At 50.1% G+C, this 21,385-nt stretch overlaps 1 protein-coding gene across 1 annotated transcript in view; it reads right to left on the bottom strand.

Moving 5' to 3' along the window:
* Positions 1 to 21,385, bottom strand: part of LOC119975648 (mucin-4-like) — a 185,636-nt gene that overhangs the window by 46,272 nt on the left and 117,979 nt on the right. Inside the window, exons 37-42 of the mRNA XM_038815430.1 lie at positions 18,431 to 18,913; positions 15,331 to 15,813; positions 11,560 to 12,105; positions 7,916 to 8,335; positions 6,460 to 6,774; positions 4,421 to 4,554 (exon numbers count right to left, since the gene is read on the bottom strand). Of these exons, the coding sequence (XP_038671358.1) occupies positions 4,421 to 4,554; positions 6,460 to 6,774; positions 7,916 to 8,335; positions 11,560 to 12,105; positions 15,331 to 15,813; positions 18,431 to 18,913 (2,381 nt within the window). The remainder of the gene's footprint in view (positions 1 to 4,420; positions 4,555 to 6,459; positions 6,775 to 7,915; positions 8,336 to 11,559; positions 12,106 to 15,330; positions 15,814 to 18,430; positions 18,914 to 21,385) is intronic.

The raw sequence follows: 21,385 nt of genomic DNA, 5'->3' as shown, positions 1-21,385 counted from the left end.
GATTAAAGTTCGAGATAAAAAGAGGGATGAGATCCTGAAGGCAGATTTCAGGAAGTTAAAAAATAAATTAAAAAGGAGAACCTCAGAGATGGTACTCTCCAGCTTGCTCTTGGTGCCATGCACAACTGGGTACAGAAATAAGAGGGTAGTGGAGATGAATGTGTTGCTGACGAATGTGTTCAGATTGGCAAGCTGTAACTAGTGGAGTGCCACAGGGATCAGTGCTGGGGTTTCAACTACAGGCTATTCCTAATTGACATAATATAAGGGAGTTAATTTGCTGATGACACAAATATATGTAGAAAAGTTGCACAAGTCCGGAGTGAAGCCATGTCTGAAGTGCTGTGTAAACATGCTGGGCTTGTATCCATTGAAATTTTGAAGGGGACCTTATTGAAACATATAAGATCCTGAGGGGGCTTAATGGAGTGGATGTTGAGGGAGTGTTTTATCTTGTGGGGGAATCTGGAAGGAAGCGACAATGTTTAAAAATTAGCATAATCCCATTTAATACAAGAGAGGAAAATAATTATTTTGTGTTAGAGTGTCATTTGTATGTGGTATGTTTTTATCAAGAAGGCAGTGGTGCCAGATCATTGAATAGATTCAAGGCTGAGTTACATAGATTTTGATTGAAAAGAGGGTGAAAGGTTATTGGGGGAAGATGGTAAAGTGCTGTTAAAGCGACAATTAATCAGCCATTAAATGGTGGTGCAGGCTTGAAGGGGGAAAATAATCTACTCCTGCTCCTAACCTTTATGTTCTTGTGAGAGATTTTATAGGAGGGATGGTTTTAGGTACCCGAGGCATTGGGAGGAGTGTGACCTGTTTAAGATGGAAGGGCTGTGCCTCAAAAAAGCTGAAACCAATAATGCCATACTGTTAGCGAAGGTTGAAACTGACTTGGCAGGGTATATAAACTTGAGTGTAGATTCAGGAGGGAGAGAAACAAAGCTGGAATAAAAGGAAATTCTAAGTAGGAATGGAAGGTCGAGGAAAGTAAATCTAGAAAATATACAACAATGGCATTATTTGTGATTAAAGGAATATACCTCTTGTGAATATACCAGATGAGCTGAGGGCACAGTGGATGCTTGGAACAAAAGTAATAGAAGATTTCAAATACCTTTATAGTAAATCTGCTGAAATTGGTATAAAGCTTATAGGAGAGCAGTGAAGGTTTATCAGGCTGATTCTTCGGATGGTGGGACTGTCATATGAGGAGAGACTAAGTCAGTTAGGATTATAGGGTTAGGTACGTTTTGGCGCAGCCATTTGGGCGCGGCCGTTTTGGGGCGGCCGTTTTGGCGCCAACCGTTTTGGCGCCGGACGTTTTGGGGTCAACATGAGGGAGGTGTGTTCATCAAATTTAGTAGTCGCACAAACATTGTTACATTTTGTTTAAAAACCAGTGTTCTTACTTATACATGATACAGTAGTCCCCCTTTATAACGCGGGTGTTGGGGTCCAAGACAGCCACCCGCGTTGTATCGGAGCCGCGGATATCCATGATGGGTGTTTTAAATTTATTTAAAAATCTATGCATGCGCTTCCCATTGAGAGTCTACGGGGGGGCGGGGGGAGAGGTCAGACCCCCGTAGACTCACAATGGGAAGCGCTAGCATAGATTTTTAAATAAATTTAAAACCCCCATCGTGGATCCAATTAAAATTTCAGCGGCCGGCTCACTTTGATCCGGAGAGGGAAGCTGCTCTCACTGAAATCAGCTGGCCGCTGAAATTGACACCGCCCGCTGCTCTCTCCCTCCAATCCAACTTTTAAGTTTTAATGTTTCTGATTGGAGGAAGAGAGCAGCCGGCAGTGTCAATTTCTTTTTTTTTCCTCCGGCTTGCCCCCTCTCCCCCCACATCCTCCAACTAGACCCCTCTCCCCCCACACCCTCCAAATAGACCCCCTCTCCCCCCACACCCTCCGGCTCGCCCCCTCCCCACACCCTCCGGCTCGCCCCCTCCCCCCTCCCCTCTCCCCCCCCTCTCTTCCCCCGTCCCCCAACACCCGCAGGGCCCCCCTCTCTCCCCCAACACCCGCAGGGCCCTCCCCCCTCCCCTCTCCCCCAACACCCGCAGGGCCCTCCTCTCTCCCCCAACACCCGCAGGGCCCTCCTCTCCCCCCCAACACCCGCAGGGCCCTCCTCTCCCCCCCAACACCCGCCCCCCTCCTCTCCCCCCCAACACCCGCCCCCTCCTCTCCCCCCCAACACCCGCCCCCCTCCTCTTCTCCCCCCCAACACCCGCCCCCCCCTCTTCTCCCCCCCAACACCCGCCCCCCCCTCTTCTCCCCCCCAACACCCGCCCCCCCCTCGGCAGTGTCAATTTCAGCGGCCGGCTGATTGTTTCAGTGAGAGAGCAGCTTCCCTCTCCGGATCAAAGTGAGCCGGCCGCTGAAATTGACACTGCCCACTGCTCTCTCCCTCCAATCCAACTTTTAAGTTTTAATGTTTCTGATTGGAGGGAGAGAGCAGCCGGCAGTGTCAATTTCAGCGGCCAGATCACTTTGATCTGGAGAGGGAAGCTGCTCTCTCACTGAAGCAATCAGCCGGCCGCTGAAATTGACACTGCCGGCTGCTCTCTCCCTCCAATCAGAAACATTAAAACTTAAAAGTTGGATTGGAGGGAGAGAGCAGTGGGCAGTGTCAATTTCAGCGGCCGGCTGATTGCTTCAGTGAGAGAGCAGCTTCCCTCTCCGGATCAAAGTGAGCCGGCCGCTGAAATTGACACAACTGACAGTTCAAAATAGTAAATTGAATGTTTCAACAACAAATACAATAGTTTTCTGAATACAAGAATTTCTGTCGTCTGCGCCCAAACGGCCGCGCCAAATTGGCTGCGCCCAATTGTCCCATGGCGCCCAAACGGCTGCGTCCAAACGGCCGCGCCCAAACGGCCGCGCCCAATTGTCCCATCCCCAGGATTATATTCATTGGAGTTTAGGAGAGCGAGAGTGAGTAGAAACTTACAAAATTCTAACAGGATTAGACAGGGTAGATTCAGAAAGAATGTTCCCGATGGTGGGGCAGTCCAGAACCAGTGGGCATAGTTTGAGGACACGGGGTAAACCTTTTAGGACTGAAGGGAGGAGAAATGTCTTCACGTAGAGAGTGGTGAACTTGCGAAATTCACTACCACAACAAGTAGTTGAGGCCACAATGTGTAATTTCAAGAAGAAATTAGATATAGCTTTTGGAAATAAAGGGATCAAGGGATGTAGGAGAATGGTGGAATCTGCGTATTGAACGTGATGATCAGCTATGATCATAATGAAGGCGGAGCAGGCTCAAAGGGGCGAATAGGCTCAAAGGGGCGAATAGCCTCCTCCTGCTTCTATTTTCAATGCTTCTATGATCCATTTCCCTCAGCAGAGAGATCAATTACTGGAAGATGTTGGTTCAAAATAATTAGTAGAAGGATTATAGGAGAGTCGAGTAGAAATGTTTTCATTTGGAGTGCGGTGGGTATCTGGAACTCACTGCCCAATAGGGCAGTATTGTAAAAATCCAAATTATATTGAAAAATTATTTGGATGGATAGTTGATGTGCTGTAACCTCGAAGAGCTGAAAAGTGGGATTTGGCTGGACAAAACCTTTTCAGTCGACACAAAGCGAGACAGACAAAGGGACAAATAGCTTCCTCTGTGCTGTACATTTTCTGGGTTTTCTATGGGTTGGATTTTAGCCATGCACCCCCCCCCCCCATCCGTAGCTAAACTGTATTCAGGGTGGTGGGGGAGAGCCGAACCAGCAAAAGCACAACTGCCCCGCAACCACTGAAGAGTCAATTGTTCATTCATTCAGGGAGACTTTCACCTCTCAGGAGCAAAAGTTCCCGTCTCAGAAAGGTGTAAGCCAATCAGAGGCCAGCAGCTCTCCTTTAATGGCAGTGCCAAGGGTGATGGTGGTCACTGCAGAAACAGCAAAGGAATAGGAGCATAATTATTTGGGGTCAAGCTGGCTGGCCACAGTGAGAAGCTGGGATAGGTAGGGGACTTCTAATGGGCGCTCCAATGGCAGAAGGGGTGCATTAAGGAAGGGTGCCTCTGCCAACCAATAACCCATGCAGAGAAATCTGCTGGGCAGCTACGTGGTGTGGGTCTCTCCAACAACCAGGTAAATCTGACAGTCATAGGAAAGGCCTTTAAGTGAACATTAGTTGCCTAGTTAGAAGCCTCAATTGGTCCACTAGAAGGTAGTTTACCCTCTGGTGTCCCTATTGTTAATAAAATGGTGATTGAGGGGATACTGAACAGAGAGGCAGTGAAGTCCACTTTCAAACCTGCCAGCTCAATTCTCTCTGGCAATATGTTGCTGACCTGCTCCACTGCTTTAGATATTAATAATTTTTATGCTGGTATTCAATCTGTGATGAATGAAAACTTTTAGTTATAGTCACTTCCAATACTTACATAAAGCAAAGACAATCGAGTGTTCCCAAAAGGAAAGTCAATTTCTGGCTTAAAAACAGGAGAGGTGACATCAGTTCCAGTTACTGTCAGCTTTGAATCATTAACGTGCGTTCCATATTCAAAAAGTGTGGCATCTAATAAAAGCAAAAATGTGAACGTGAAATAAGAGAAACATTTTCACAAAAATATGATAGAAACTTGTTTCTTTAAATTCATTCTCAAGTTATTGGTTTTGTTAGCAAGGCTGACATTAATTGCCCATTTGTAATTGCCTGAGAAGGTGCCGGTTGGGCATTTCCTTGAACCACTGCATGTTTGATACATCTGGGTTGCTTGCCCACTTCAGAGAACAGTTAAGAGTCAATCATATTGGTGTGGAAGTTCAGACAATGATACAGCATAGAAAGGGACCATTCATTCCATTGTGTTGGGCCATTTCCTTGAATTAATTATCCACATTGTTCTGTTCCTGTGCTCTTCCCCTAAAGCTGTGCAGATTTCTCCTTTTTTAAAATAAATTTAGAGTATCCAATTAATTTTTTCCAATTAAGGGGCAATTTAGCATGGGCCATCCACCTACCCTGCACATCTTTGGGTTGTGGGGGCGAAACCCACGCAGACACAGGGAGAATGTTCAAACTCCACTTGGACAGTGACCCAGAGCTGGGATCGAACCTGGGGCCTCGGCGCCGTGAGGCAGCAGTGCACTAAGATTTCTCCTTTTTAAGTATATAATATCAGCTGTGGCTCAGTTGGTAGCCCTTGTTACCTCTGAGCTAGAAGATTGTGGATTTAAATTCACCAGGGGGTTAAAAGTCCAGTCTCACACCGTAGTGCAAAACTGAAAGTTTTGGTGGTGTAAATTCACCACCATGGTGTTTCATGCTTCTCATTCAGAACAATGTGGGCAGGAGCCCATTTGGTGATATGGCACTCCCAGAATGGGGTATCAGAGACAAGCAGCTGGGGAATTTCCACCCACTGGACACCTTTGATTTATTTCTCAAGGTAATTTACCACAGGTACGGTAACGTGAAATCACACCTATTGATAATTCAAAGACAGTTGCACCTCCCTCATGATTTTCCATCTATTAAAATGGAAAAGCGTGCTGAGAGGCATGCAGCCAGAATTCTGATATGTGACATGGAACACTAAAGAAAAAGACTGACCCCATCATCACTGCAAAATAATTGGTGGGCTGAAATTTCAATGCACTGGGCTGGCTTTTATGGAACACTACAGTCTATGTCCCTGGCTGAAAGATTGGAGAGGGGGAGCTTGCTTACCTTCTTGATGGCTTTCCTGGAGCAATTAAACTGTGGGAACAGCATTAATTGCTTTTGAGGTCAAGAAGGATAGGTGGCAGATTCAAGAGGCTTTAAGGTAGGATGACATTGGTAGGGGGTTGCCTCTGGTAGGCCTAAGGCATCTGCAAAGGCATTCCTCATCCTTTGACTGCATACATTGTAGCTGGTGCATCAATGTGCTGCGGAGATGAAAATCTCAAAGCAGGACAAAATAAAATAGCTGTGAGAAAAGACTGAAGGAATAGGAGGACATCTCTGCACCCCTGGAACTACATATGAGCAAAGTCTCCAGGAGTTCCTATTGTCAAGGCATGTTTCTGGCTGTGAACACCCTTCAGCAGGCCATGTGCACCATAAAATTGTCAAGGAGCATCTTGTTGTTATGCCACTCTGACCTCCCGCTGTGAAGCTGCCCTCTGAGTAGCTGAGGTACTGACACAGTAGGAGGCCCGTGTGACACTCTCAAAATTGCATTGCTTTTTGAAACCAGCTGTTATTTGTCTACTTAACAAACTTAATTGGCTTCTTGCGGCTCCCAAGGTGAGTCCCCTTCGTCACAGAGAAAAGAGGGAAGATGTGGGAACTTGTTAGGGATCCAGCCCAAAATATTTTTCTCCAATATTGCTTACTCCCCTGCTGCCAAACCTGCCTCAAAGGGCATGGCTCAACCCCCCTGTTTTTTTATATCAAACTTTGTTTCAGTTTAACATTGATAATGAAAGTACTTACTTTGTTTCCGTCCAGTTGTTTGGACTGTTGATGGCGTAGTAGTCATTGCAGCTGCGGTGGCGGTGCTTGTCTGCACTGTGGTAGTTGAAGTAGTTGTAATTGAAGTTGTGGGTATTTTATTTGAAGTAATTCTGGGTGTTGAAGTTGTTGTGTGAATTCCTGTAGTTGTAGGACTGACTGTTGTAGATGGTATAACTGTAGAAACTGTTGCTCTAGTTGTACTTGTTTTTGAGGTTTCCTCTGCTGTTGTCATTTTACTGTCTGTTGAGGGTACACGTGACGATGTAGGACTTGACGTTGAAATGGTGGGAAGACCTGTAAAGTATTTCAAAGTATAATTACTTCAATGTAATCAGATCAACAAAATACAGACATGATTTAAGGGAAATTAAGGCTCTGGTCAAAGAGGTACATTTTGAGGCGGTTTTTGAAGCAAATGGTCAAAATAATGGGATGCATTAATTAGGAAACCAGAGAAAGTTTCAAAATTAGAGACTGTAGAGGAATGTGCATATGAGGAAACGGGCACTGGAGGAAGTTCAGAAAGAAAAACAATTGAACTGAAAATCCAAACCGCTGAAGAATCCAAAGGTGAACTGAGCAAGGTAGTAATAATCTTTATTATTGTCACAAGCAGGCTTACATTAACCTGCAATAGAATTACTGTGAAAATGTAAGCATTGCAGCTGGAGGGGAGGGGAGGGGGTGTGTACGTTGGGGGTAAGGGGAACGTGTGTTGGAAGGGGGCAAGAGAGGGAGGGTGTGGATAGTGGGGTTGGGAATAGGGGGGCAGTGGTGTACGCTTGTATGAGGAACATTAAAATACCCTCACCACAACCAGCATTACCTCTCTGGGTCTTTTTTCCGTGATGGTGGCCAACCACCCATCCTATGCCCCATCCCCCAGACATGCCCCATCCCCTAGACATGCCCCCCCTCCTCCCTCCCCTCCCCCCCTCACCCACCTCCCCCCCCCCCCCCCCCACCCCCCCCCCCCCCCCCCCTCCCCTCCCACCCAACATGCCTGGCCCACACACATCCGGCCATGAACTTGTGCCTGGATCCCATCCTCTGGGTGATCGAAGACTGACCATTGCGTCTTGTGGTGCAGCCTTCCACAGTGCTCAAGAACAGTGTCCATGGAACAAGCTGCGATTGGGATGTGATTGAAATGAGCCCCTCATGTTACATGGGATTCCCACCCACGGTGATCCACTTGGGATGTGCTCTGTTAACCATGATTTCCAATTTCCAATTAGCAATAGAGTTCAGCCGCATGCTCAAAGGCCTCTACAGTCAGATTGAGTGATGGGTGGTCAGTGGGGCAGACTGGCAGGGGCTGAGGTTGCCCCCAGTGCAGGAACACACAGTCCAGGTGTTGGCATGGCAGATCGGTGCATGTCCGCACACCCCCGACCGGGGCTGCACCCCCCCCCCCCCCCCTCAACTGCAGTACCTGAAGTAGTTGTAGTTGGAGTGGTGGGTAAATTGGATGAAGTACTTCTGGGCACTGCAGCACCTGAATTAGGTGTAATTGAATTTGTGGGTATTTTGCTTGAAGTAATTCCGGGTGTTGACGTAACTGAAGAAGTTGTAATTGGAGTTGTGGGTAAATTGCTTGAAGTAATTCTGGGTGTTGAAGTAACTGAAGTAATTGTAATTGGAGTTGTGGGTAAATTGCTTGAAGTAATTCCGGGTGTTGAAGTTGTTGTGTGAATTCCTGTGGTTGTAGGACTGACTGTTGTAGATGGCGTAACTGAAGGAACTGTTGCTCTGGTTGTACTTGTTTTTGAGGTTTCCTCTGTTCTTGTCATTATACTGTCTGTTGAGGGTACACGTGACGATGTAGGACTCAATGTCAAAATGGAGGGTAGACCTGTAAAGTATTTCAATGTATAATTACTTCAATGTTGAAAGATCCAAAATACAAGGTTTTAGGGAAATTAAGGCTCTGATCAAAGAGGTACATTTTGAGGAGGTATTGAAGCAAACGGTCAAAAGAGTGGGATGTATTCATTAGAAAACTAGAGAAGGTTTCAATATTAGGCATGCAGAGGAATGTGCAGATGAGAAAATGGGCACCGGAGGAAGTTCAGAACGAAAAACAGTGGAACTGAAAATCAAAATCGCTGAAGTATCCAAAAGGTTAACTCAGTGAGGTAATAATTATAATCTTTATTATTGTCACAAGTTGGCTTACGTTAACACTGCAAAGAAGTTACTGTGAAAATGTAAGCTTTGCAGCTGGAGAAAAACAATCTTGTTGATGTGTTGCCATTTGAAATACAGAGCAATGGCAAAGATTGTGCACTCAGGCTCTGTCTCAGTGAGAATTTCTGTTTCAAAGTTTTCAAATTGTTCACGGGATGTGTGCTCGCCAGTATGGGCTGCATTATTGCCTGTCATAATTGTACTTTCAAAGGTGGTAACGAGCTGCTTTGAACATTGTACTCCATCTGGTGTAGGTACACCTACAGTGCTGTTAGGAAGAGAGATCCAGGTTTTTGACTCTGGGCGTGATTCTCCAGAAAGATTTCAATGTGTGGTAGTGAGCGGGAACTGCCCCGAGCTTCCTGGCACTTGGCCTGACGAGGCTGGCAATGCTGTTCAATGTTAATTGGTCCACTTAACGAGGCCTCACCGACTTCATGCCGCAAATGAAGTCTCGCCAACCGATTTACAGGGACTGCGCTCGCCAATCCCCACCTCGCTAACAAAGCCGAGCATCACCTGCACAACCAACCGCACTCATCTCGCAGACATGGTGCCAAGGTGACCTGCCCCAAGATTTGGAGACGTGGACCTGGGGAGGCTCCTAAATACGATTGCAGCCAGGAGGGTCATCCTGTTCACTGAGGGTCCCGGAGGAGGAGCTACAGGGCAGCCTGGGACGAAGTGGCAGTGGCCATTAGCTCGGGAAGCCAATAAGGACTGGACTTGAGTGTGACAAGACGGTTACTGACCTACACCTATAAGCACGGGAAAGGTGACACCCCTCTGTGTTTGTGCAGGACAAGCTCTCCCAAAATCACTCGCCCATACCGGCAGAAGGGTGTTGGATGTGAGAATCCTCACAACCTTGGCGGAAAGGGCCCTGGAGGTTACAGGGGGTGGTCGAGGATAGTGCGGTCACCAATGCGGAGCTCGACGCATGCCGCAGAGGTGAGGATCCACCGGACCCCACCCGGATGGCCTGTCTCATTTGAATTGTTATTGCCATACAGACTGACCCATCTCTCCGACTGACATATTCATTTGCCGGCAGGCCCTCCAACTGACGGCGTCGAGCCATCCGGCGTGGTCCCCTCCACTCTCTCCCATGTGACCAACTCAGAGGAGAGCTCCGAGGATGCCACAGCCTATGCATCACAGCTGTCACCCCCAGCTCAAAAATATGTAACTCAGTGGGAAACGTTAGTGGACATGCTTTTGGGACACATTCTGGTGAGCACTACACAGTCGCTGATGTACATCAGGCGCAGGCAGGAATGCAAAGGCGAGACAGCAGTCGGAGGGCTGCTGGATCCCAGGACACAGCTGGGTCCCAGTCAGATACTGAGCCTTTGCAACAGGTTTAATGGAGGCTGATGGAGACGCTGGGGAGCGGTCGGAACTGCCAGAGGGAGATGTCAGCGACACTCCAGGTCCAATTGGCCATTTGGAAAAGTTCCAGAGACTACAGGCGCAGGAGATGTCACCGGCTATACATTGCATCGAGGCCAACACTGCTAGGTAAACAGCTGCAGTTGCGCACCTGGTGCACTATGTCGGCAGCACGAGTGAAGGTCTCCAAGGCATCGCGCAGGCGGAGAAGGCCATGGCTGAGGGCCTTGGCAGAATGTACAACTTACATGTCCTATTCTCAGATGGGAATGGCCGAGACGGTGCAAAGTTGTTCCTGACACAGGTGGGCATTGTCGAGACACTACAGAGCATGGCCCAATCACTGAGGAACATTGCCAATGGCGTTGACACCATGATGCAGACATTGGGGAGATGACGCAGGGGCAGACGGGGCTCAAAGCAGCTGCCCCTCCTTCCCGTGGTGAACCCCAGGGCCCTATTGACACTGGCCGGGAGAAGGGGGCGCTAATTGGTGCCCAGGTACCATCCTATGCACTGGTGATGGTGGGCACCAGCTACCCTGCATTTCACCCCTCTTATGAGGCAGCGTCTTGCACATAGAACAGGGCGGCATGTCTGTGCATGTGCCACCGACAAGTGTGGAGGAGGCCTCTGGCCCCAGAGGACGGGCATTGAAGGCCACGGGACGTAGTAAGCAGTTGGCTGCCTCCACCTCTGATGTGCTTCCTGCGGACACAACTAGACATAGCGGTGGAGCAAGGACGGCCAAGTACATCGAGCATCACTGAGGGGAGGGGGTGTGTACTTTGGGGGTAAGGGGAACGTGTGTTGGAAGGGGGCAAGAGAGGGAGGGTGGGGATAGTGGGGTGGGGAATAGTGGAGCAGTGGTGTACGCTTGTATGAGGAACATTAAAATAACCTCACCACAACCAGCATAGCCTCTCTGGCTCTTTTTTCCGCGATGTCGGCCAACCACCCATCCTATGCCCCATCCCGCACACATGCCCCCCCCCCCCCCCCCCCCCCCCCCCCCCCCCTCCACCCAACACGCCTGGCCCATACACATCCGGCCATGAACTCGTGCCTGGGTCCCATCCTCTGGGTGATCGAAGGTTGACCATTGCGTCTTGTGGTGCAGCCTTCCGCAGTGCTCAAGAACAGTGTCCATGGAACAAGCTGCGATTGTGATGTGATTGAAATGAGCCCCACATGTTACATGGGACGGCCACCCACGGTGATCCACTTGGGATGTGTGAAGTGCTCTGTTAACCATGATTGCCAATATCCAATTAGCAATAGAGTTCAGCCGCGTGCTCAAAGGCCTCTACAGTCAGATTGAGTGATGGGTGGTCAGTGGGGCAGACTGGCAGGGGCTGATGTTGCCCCCAGTGCAGGAACACACAGTCCAGGTGTTGGCATGGCAGACCGGTGCATGTCCGCACGCCCCCAACCGGGGCTGCACACCCCCCCCACCCTCACCCCCCTCCCCCCCACCCCCCCCCTCAACTGCAGTACCTGAATTAGTTGGAGTTGGAGTGGTGGGTAAATTGGATGAAGTAATTCTGGGGATTGCAGTACCCGAATTGGGTGTAATTGAATTTGTGGGTATTTGGCTTGAAGTAATTCCGGGTGTTGACGTAACTGAAGTAGTTGTAATTGGAGTTGTGGGTAAATTGCTTGAAGTAATTCCGGGTGTTGACGTAACTGAAGTAGTTGTAATTGGAGTTGTGGGTAAATTGCTTGAAGTAATTCCGGGTGTTGACGTAACTGAAGTAGTTGTAATTGGAGTTGTGGGTATTTTGCTTGAAGTAATTCTGGGTGTTGAAGTAACTGAAGTAGTTGTAATTGGAGTTGTGGGTAAATTGGTTGAAGTAATTCCGGGTGTTGAAGTAGTTGTGTGAATTCCTGTGGTTGTAGGACTGACTGTTGTAGATGGTATAACTGCAGGAACTGTTGCTCTGGTTGTACTTGTTTTTGAGGTTTCCTCTGTTCTTGTCATTATACTGTCTGTTGAGGGTACACGTGACGATGTAGGACTCAATGTCGAAATGGTGGGAAGACCTGTAAAGTATTTCAATGTATAATTACTTCAATGTTGAAAGATCCAAAATACAAGGTTTTCGGGAAATTAAGGCTCTGATCAAAGAGATACATTTTGAGGAGGTATTGAAGCAAGCGGTCAAAAGAGTGGGATGTATTAATTAGGAAACTAGAGAAGGTTTCAATATTAGGCATGCAGAGGAATGTGCAGATGAGAAAATGGGCACCGGAGGAAGTTCAGAACGAAAAACAGTGGAACTGAAAATCAAAATCGCTGAAGTATCCAAAAGGTTAACTCAGTGAGGTAATAATTATAATCTTTATTATTGTCACAAGTTGGCTTACGTTAACACTGCAAAGAAGTTACTGTGAAAATGTAAGCTTTGCAGCTGGAGAAAAACAATCTTGTTGATGTGTTGCCATTTGAAATACAGAGCAATGGCAAAGATTTTGCACTCAGGCTCTGTCTCAGTGAGAATTTTTGTTTCAAAGTTTTCAAATTGTTCACGGGATGTGTGCTCGCCAGTATGGGCTGCATTATTGCCTGTCATAATTGTACTTTCAAAGGAGGTAACGAGCTGCTTTGAACATTGTACTCCATCTGGTGTAGGTACACCTACAGTGCTGTTAGGAAGAGAGATCCAGGTTTTTGACTCTGGGCGTGATTCTCCAGAAAGATTTCAATGTGTGGTAGTGAGCGGGAACTGCCCCGAGCTTCCTGGCACTTGGCCTGACGAGGCTGGCAATGCTGTTCAATGTTAATTGGTCCACTTAACGAGGCCTCACCGACTTCATGCCACAAATGAAGTCTCGCCAACCGATTTACAGGGACTGCGCTCGCCAATCCCCACCTCGCTAACAAAGCCGAGCATCACCTGCACAACCAACCGCACTCATCTCGCAGACATGGTGCCAAGGTGACCTGCCCCAAGATTTGGAGACGTGGACCTGGGGAGGCTCCTAAATACGATTGCAGCCAGGAGGGTCATCCTGTTGACTGAGGGTCCCGGAGGAGGAGCTACAGGGCAGCCTGGGACGAAGCGGCAGTGGCCATTAGCTCGGGAAGCCAATAAGGACTGGACTCGAGTGTGACAAGACGGTTAATGACCTACACCTATAAGCACGGGAAAGGTGACACCCCTCTGTGTTTGTGCAGGACAAGCTCTCCCAAAATCACTCGCCCATACCGGCAGAAGGGTGCTGGATGTGAGAATCCTCACAACCTTGGCGGAAAGGGCCCTGGAGGTTACAGGGGGTGGTCGAGGATAGTGCGGTCACCAATGCGGAGCTCGACGCATGCCGCAGAGGTGAGGATCCACCGGACCCCACCCGGATGGCCTGTCTCATTTGAATTGTTATTGCCATACAGACTGACCCATCTCTCCGACTGACATATTCATTTGCCGGCAGGCCCTCCAACTGACGGCGTCGAGCCATCCGGCGTGGTCCCCTCCACTCTCTCCCATGTGACCAACTCAAAGGAGAGCTCCGAGGATGCCACAGCCTATGCATCACAGCTGTCACCCCCAGCTCAAAAATATGTAACTCAGTGGGAAACGTTAGTGGACATGCTTTTGGGACACATTCTGGTGAGCACTACACAGTCGCTGATGTACATCAGGCGCAGGCAGGAATGCAAAGGCGAGACAGCAGTCGGAGGGCTGCTGGATCCCAGGACACAGCTGGGTCCCAGTCAGATACTGAGCCTTTGCAACAGGTTTAATGGAGGCTGATGGAGACGCTGGGGAGCGGTCGGAACTGCCAGAGGGAGATGTCAGCGACACTCCAGGTCCAATTGGCCATTTGGAAAAGTTCCAGAGACTACAGGCGCAGGAGATGTCACCGGCTATACATTGCATCGAGGCCAACACTGCTAGGTAAACAGCTGCAGTTGCGCACCTGGTGCACTATGTCGGCAGCACGAGTGAAGGTCTCCAAGGCATCGCGCAGGCGGAGAAGGCCATGGCTGAGGGCCTTGGCAGAATGTACAACTTACATGTCCTATTCTCAGATGGGAATGGCCGAGACGGTGCAAAGTTGTTCCTGACACAGGTGGGCATTGTCGAGACACTACAGAGCATGGCCCAATCACTGAGGAACATTGCCAATGGCGTTGACACCATGATGCAGACATTGGGGAGATGACGCAGGGGCAGACGGGGCTCAAAGCAGCTGCCCCTCCTTCCCGTGGTGAACCCCAGGGCCCTATTGACACTGGCCGGGAGAAGGGGGCGCTAATTGGTGCCCAGGTACCATCCTATGCACTGGTGATGGTGGGCACCAGCTACCCTGCATTTCACCCCTCTTATGAGGCAGCGTCTTGCACCTAGAACAGGGCGGCATGTCTGTGCATGTGCCACCGACAAGTGTGGAGGAGGCCTCTGGCCCCAGAGGACGGCTGCCACGGGCATTGAAGGCCACGGGACGTAGTAAGCAGTTGGCTGCCTCCACCTCTGATGTGCTTCCTGCGGACACAACTAGACATAGCGGTGGAGCAAGGACGGCCAAGTACATCGAGCATCACTGAGGGGAGGGGGTGTGTACTTTGGGGGTAAGGGGAACGTGTGTTGGAAGGGGGCAAGAGAGGGAGGGTGGGGATAGTGGGGTGGGAAATAGTGGAGCAGTGGTGTACGCTTGTATGAGGAACATTAAAATAACCTCACCACAACCAGCATAGCCTCTCTGGCTCTTTTTTCCGCGATGTCGGCCAACCACCCATCCTATGCCCCATCCCGCAAACATGCCCCCCCCCCCCCCCCCCCCCCCCCTCCACCCAACACGCCTGGCCCATACACATCCGGCCATGAACTCGTGCCTGGGTCCCATCCTCTGGGTGATCGAAGGTTGACCATTGCGTCTTGTGGTGCAGCCTTCCGCAGTGCTCAAGAACAGTGTCCATGGAACAAGCTGCGATTGTGATGTGATTGAAATGAGCCCCACATGTTACATGGGACGGCCACCCACGGTGATCCACTTGGGATGTGTGAAGTGCTCTGTTAACCATGATTGCCAATATCCAATTAGCAATAGAGTTCAGCCGCGTGCTCAAAGGCCTCTACAGTCAGATTGAGTGATGGGTTGTCAGTGGGGCAGACTGGCAGGGGCTGATGTTGCCCCCAGTGCAGGAACACACAGTCCAGGTGTTGGCATGGCAGACCGGTGCATGTCCGCACGCCCCCAACCGGGGCTGCACACCCCCCCCACCCTCACCCCCCTCCCCCCCATCCCCCCCCTCAACTGCAGTACCTGAATTAGTTGGAGTTGGAGTGGTGGGTAAATTGGATGAAGTAATTCTGGGGATTGCAGTACCCGAATTGGGTGTAATTGAATTTGTGGGTATTTGGCTTGAAGTAATTCCGGGTGTTGACGTAACTGAAGTAGTTGTAATTGGAGTTGTGGGTAAATTGCTTGAAGTAATTCCGGGTGTTGACGTAACTGAAGTAGTTGTAATTGGAGTTGTGGGTAAATTGCTTGAAGTAATTCCGGGTGTTGACGTAACTGAAGTAGTTGTAATTGGAGTTGTGGGTATTTTGCTTGAAGTAATTCCGGGTGTTGAAGTTGTTGTGTGAATTCCTGTGGTTGTCGGACTGACTGTCTTAGATGGTGTAACTGAAGGAACTGTTGCTCTGGTTGTACTTGTTTTTGAGGTTTCCTCTGTTCTTGTCATTATACTGTCTGTTGAGGGTACACGTGACGATGTAGGACTCAATGTCGAAATGGTGGGAAGACCTGTAAAGTATTTCAATGTATAATTACTTCAATGTTGAAAGATCCAAAATACAAGGTTTTAGGGAAATTAAGGCTCTGATCAAAGAGGTACATTTTGAGGAGGTATTGAAGCAAGCGGTCAAAAGAGTGGGATGTATTAATTAGGAAACTAGAGAAGGTTTCAATATTAGGCATGCAGAGGAATGTGCAGATGAGAAAATGGGCACCGGAGGAAGTTCAGAACGAAAAACAGTGGAACTGAAAATCAAAATCGCTGAAGTATCCAAAAGGTTAACTCAGTGAGGTAATAATTATAATCTTTATTATTGTCACAAGTTGGCTTACGTTAACACTGCAAAGAAGTTACTGTGAAAATGTAAGCTTTGCAGCTGGAGAGAAACAATCTTGTTGATGTATGTACAGGGCAGCCTGGGACGAAGTGGCAGTGGCCATTAGCTCGGGAAGCCAATAAGGACTGGACTTGAGTGTGACAAGACGGTTAATGACCTACACCTATAAGCACGGGAAAGGTGACACCCCTCTGTGTTTGTGCAGGACAAGCTCTCCCAAAATCACTCGCCCATACCGGCAGAAGGGTGCTGGATGTGAGAATCCTCACAACCTTGGCGGAACGGGCCCTGGAGGTTACAGGGGGTGGTCGAGGATAGTGCGGTCACCAATGCGGAGCTCGACGCATGCCGCAGAGGTGAGGATCCACCGGACCCCACCCGGATGGCCTGTCTCATGTGAATTGTTATTGCCATACAGACTGACCCATCTCTCCGACTGACATATTCATTTGCCGGCAGGCCCTCCAACTGACGGCGTCGAGCCATCCGGCGTGGTCCCCTCCACTGTCTCCCATGTGACCAACTCAAAGGAGAGCTCCGAGGATGCCACAGCCTATGCATCACAGCTGTCACCCCCAGCTCAAAAATATGTAACTCAGTGGGAAACGTTAGTGGACATGCTTTTGGGACACATTCTGGTGAGCACTACACAGTCGCTGATGTACATCAGGCGCAGGCAGGAATGCAAAGGCGAGACAGCAGTCGGAGGGCTGCTGGATCCCAGGACACAGCTGGGTCCCAGTCAGATACTGAGCCTTTGCAACAGGTTTAATGGAGGCTGATGGAGACGCTGGGGAGCGGTCGGAACTGCCAGAGGGAGATGTCAGCGACACTCCAGGTCCAATTGGCCATTTGGAAAAGTTCCAGAGACTACAGGCGCAGGAGATGTCACCGGCTATACATTGCATCGAGGCCAACACTGCTAGGTAAACAGCTGCAGTTGCGCACCTGGTGCACTATGTCGGCAGCACGAGTGAAGGTCTCCAAGGCATCGCGCAGGCGGAGAAGGCCATGGCTGAGGGCCTTGGCAGAATGTACAACTTACATGTCCTATTCTCAGATGGGAATGGCCGAGCCGGTGCAAAGTTGTTCCTGACACAGGTGGGCATTGTCGAGACACTACAGAGCATGGCCCAATCACTGAGGAACATTGCCAATGGCGTTGACACCATGATGCAGACATTGGGGAGATGACGCAGGGGCAGACGGGGCTCAAAGCAGCTGCCCCTCCTTCCCGTGGTGAACCCCAGGGCCCTATTGACACTGGCCGGGAGAAGGGGGCGCTAATTGGTGCCCAGGTACCATCCTATGCACTGGTGATGGTGGGCACCAGCTACCCTGCATTTCACCCCTCTTATGAGGCAGCGTCTTGCACCTAGAACAGGGCGGCATGTCTGTGCATGTGCCACCGACAAGTGTGGAGGAGGCCTCTGGCCCCAGAGGACGGCTGCCACGGGCATTGAAGGCCACGGGACGTAGTAAGCAGTTGGCTGCCTCCACCTCTGATGTGCTTCCTGCGGACACAACTAGACATAGCGGTGGAGCAAGGACGGCCAAGTACATCGAGCATCACTGAGGGGAGGGGGTGTGTACTTTGGGGGTAAGGGGAACGTGTGTTGGAAGGGGGCAAGAGAGGGAGGGTGGGGATAGTGGGGTGGGGAATAGTGGAGCAGTGGTGTACGCTTGTATGAGGAACATTAAAATAACCTCACCACAACCAGCATAGCCTCTCTGGCTCTTTTTTCCGCGATGTCGGCCAACCACCCATCCTATGCCCCATCCCGCAAACATGCCCCCCCCCCCCCCCCCTCCACCCAACACGCCTGGCCCATACACATCCGGCCATGAACTCGTGCCTGGGTCCCATCCTCTGGGTGATCGAAGGTTGACCATTGCGTCTTGTGGTGCAGCCTTCCGCAGTGCTCAAGAACAGTGTCCATGGAACAAGCTGCGATTGTGATGTGATTGAAATGAGCCCCACATGTTACATGGGACGGCCACCCACGGTGATCCACTTGGGATGTGTGAAGTGCTCTGTTAACCATGATTGCCAATATCCAATTAGCAATAGAGTTCAGCCGCGTGCTCAAAGGCCTCTACAGTCAGATTGAGTGATGGGTGGTCAGTGGGGCAGACTGGCAGGGGCTGATGTTGCCCCCAGTGCAGGAACACACAGTCCAGGTGTTGGCATGGCAGACCGGTGCATGTCCGCACGCCCCCAACCGGGGCTGCACCCCCCCCCCCACCCTCACCCCCCTCCCCCCCATCCCCCCCCTCAACTGCAGTACCTGAATTAGTTGGAGTTGGAGTGGTGGGTAAATTGGATGAAGTAATTCTGGGGATTGCAGTACCCGAATTGGGTGTAATTGAATTTGTGGGTATTTGGCTTGAAGTAATTCCGGGTGTTGACGTAACTGAAGTAGTTGTAATTGGAGTTGTGGGTAAATTGCTTGAAGTAATTCCGGGTGTTGACGTAACTGAAGTAGTTGTAATTGGAGTTGTGGGTAAATTGCTTGAAGTAATTCCGGGTGTTGACGTAACTGAAGTAGTTGTAATTGGAGTTGTGGGTATTTTGCTTGAAGTAATTCCGGGTGTTGAAGTTGTTGTGTGAATTCCTGTGGTTGTCGGACTGACTGTCTTAGATGGTGTAACTGAAGGAACTGTTGCTCTGGTTGTACTTGTTTTTGAGGTTTCCTCTGTTCTTGTCATTATACTGTCTGTTGAGGGTACACGTGACGATGTAGGACTCAATGTCGAAATGGTGGGAAGACCTGTAAAGTATTTCAATGTATAATTACTTCAATGTTGAAAGATCCAAAATACAAGGTTTTAGGGAAATTAAGGCTCTGATCAAAGAGGTACATTTTGAGGAGGTATTGAAGCAAGCGGTCAAAAGAGTGGGATGTATTAATTAGGAAACTAGAGAAGGTTTCAATATTAGGCATGCAGAGGAATGTGCAGATGAGAAAATGGGCACCGGAGGAAGTTCAGAACGAAAAACAGTGGAACTGAAAATCAAAATCGCTGAAGTATCCAAAAGGTTAACTCAGTGAGGTAATAATTATAATCTTTCTTATTGTCACAAGTTGGCTTACGTTAACACTGCAAAGAAGTTACTGTGAAAATGTAAGCTTTGCAGCTGGAGAAAAACAATCTTGTTGATGTATGTACAGGGCAGCCTGGGACGAAGTGGCAGTGGCCATTAGCTCGGGAAGCCAATAAGGACTGGACTTGAGTGTGACAAGACGGTTAATGACCTACACCTATAAGCACGGGAAAGGTGACACCCCTCTGTGTTTGTGCAGGACAAGCTCTCCCAAAATCACTCGCCCATACCGGCAGAAGGGTGCTGGATGTGAGAATCCTCACAACCTTGGCGGAACGGGCCCTGGAGGTTACAGGGGGTGGTCGAGGATAGTGCGGTCACCAATGCGGAGCTCGACGCATGCCGCAGAGGTGAGGATCCACCGGACCCCACCCGGATGGCCTGTCTCATGTGAATTGTTATTGCCATACAGACTGACCCATCTCTCCGACTGACATATTCATTTGCCGGCAGGCCCTCCAACTGACGGCGTCGAGCCATCCGGCGTGGTCCCCTCCACTCTCTCCCATGTGACCAACTCAAAGGAGAGCTCCGAGGATGCCACAGCCTATGCATCACAGCTGTCACCCCCAGCTCAAAAATATGTAACTCAGTGGGAAACGTTAGTGGACATGCTTTTGGGACACATTCTGGTGAGCACTACACAGTCGCTGATGTACATCAGGCGCAGGCAGGAATGCAAAGGCGAGACAGCAGTCGGAGGGCTGCTGGATCCCAGGACACAGCTGGGTCCCAGTCAGATACTGAGCCTTTGCAACAGGTTTAATGGAGGCTGATGGAGACGCTGGGGAGCGGTCGGAACTGCCAGAGGGAGATGTCAGCGACACTCCAGGTCCAATTGGCCATTTGGAAAAGTTCCAGAGACTACAGGCGCAGGAGATGTCACCGGCTATACATTGCATCGAGGCCAACACTGCTAGGTAAACAGCTGCAGTTGCGCACCTGGTGCACTATGTCGGCAGCACGAGTGAAGGTCTCCAAGGCATCGCGCAGGCGGAGAAGGCCATGGCTGAGGGCCTTGGCAGAATGTACAACTTACATGTCCTATTCTCAGATGGGAATGGCCGAGACGGTGCAAAGTTGTTCCTGACACAGGTGGGCATTGTCGAGACACTACAGAGCATGGCCCAATCACTGAGGAACATTGCCAATGGCGTTGACACCATGATGCAGACATTGGGGAGATGACGCAGGGGCAGACGGGGCTCAAAGCAGCTGCCCCTCCTTCCCGTGGTGAACCCCAGGGCCCTATTGACACTGGCCGGGAGAAGGGGGCGCTAATTGGTGCCCAGGTACCATCCTATGCACTGGTGATGGTGGGCACCAGCTACCCTGCATTTCACCCCTCTTATGAGGCAGCGTCTTGCACCTAGAACAGGGCGGCATGTCTGTGCATGTGCCACCGACAAGTGTGGAGGAGGCCTCTGGCCCCAGAGGACGGCTGCCACGGGCATTGAAGGCCACGGGACGTAGTAAGCAGTTGGCTGCCTCCACCTCTGATGTGCTTCCTGCGGACACAACTAGACATAGCGGTGGAGCAAGGACGGCCAAGTACATCGAGCATCACTGAGGGGAGGGGGTGTGTACTTTGGGGGTAAGGGGAACGTGTGTTGGAAGGGGGCAAGAGAGGGAGGGTGGGGATAGTGGGGTGGGGAATAGTGGAGCAGTGGTGTACGCTTGTATGAGGAACATTAAAATAACCTCACCACAACCAGCATAGCCTCTCTGGCTCTTTTTTCCGCGATGTCGGCCAACCACCCATCCTATGCCCCATCCCGCAAACATGCCCCCCCCCCCCCCCCCCTCCACCCAACACGCCTGGCCCATACACATCCGGCCATGAACTCGTGCCTGGGTCCCATCATCTGGGTGATCGAAGGTTGACCATTGCGTCTTGTGGTGCAGCCTTCCGCAGTGCTCAAGAACAGTGTCCATGGAACAAGCTGCGATTGTGATGTGATTGAAATGAGCCCCACATGTTACATGGGACGGCCACCCACGGTGATCCACTTGGGATGTGTGAAGTGCTCTGTTAACCATGATTGCCAATATCCAATTAGCAATAGAGTTCAGCCGCGTGCTCAAAGGCCTCTACAGTCAGATTGAGTGATGGGTGGTCAGTGGGGCAGACTGGCAG

Source organism: Scyliorhinus canicula, chromosome 13, assembly GCF_902713615.1.
Source record: "Scyliorhinus canicula chromosome 13, sScyCan1.1, whole genome shotgun sequence".
In the NCBI taxonomy this organism is placed as follows: Eukaryota; Metazoa; Chordata; class Chondrichthyes; order Carcharhiniformes; family Scyliorhinidae; genus Scyliorhinus; species Scyliorhinus canicula.
Note: the sequence above shows the minus strand (reverse complement) of the source record. Positions and strands in the feature narration are given on the sequence as shown.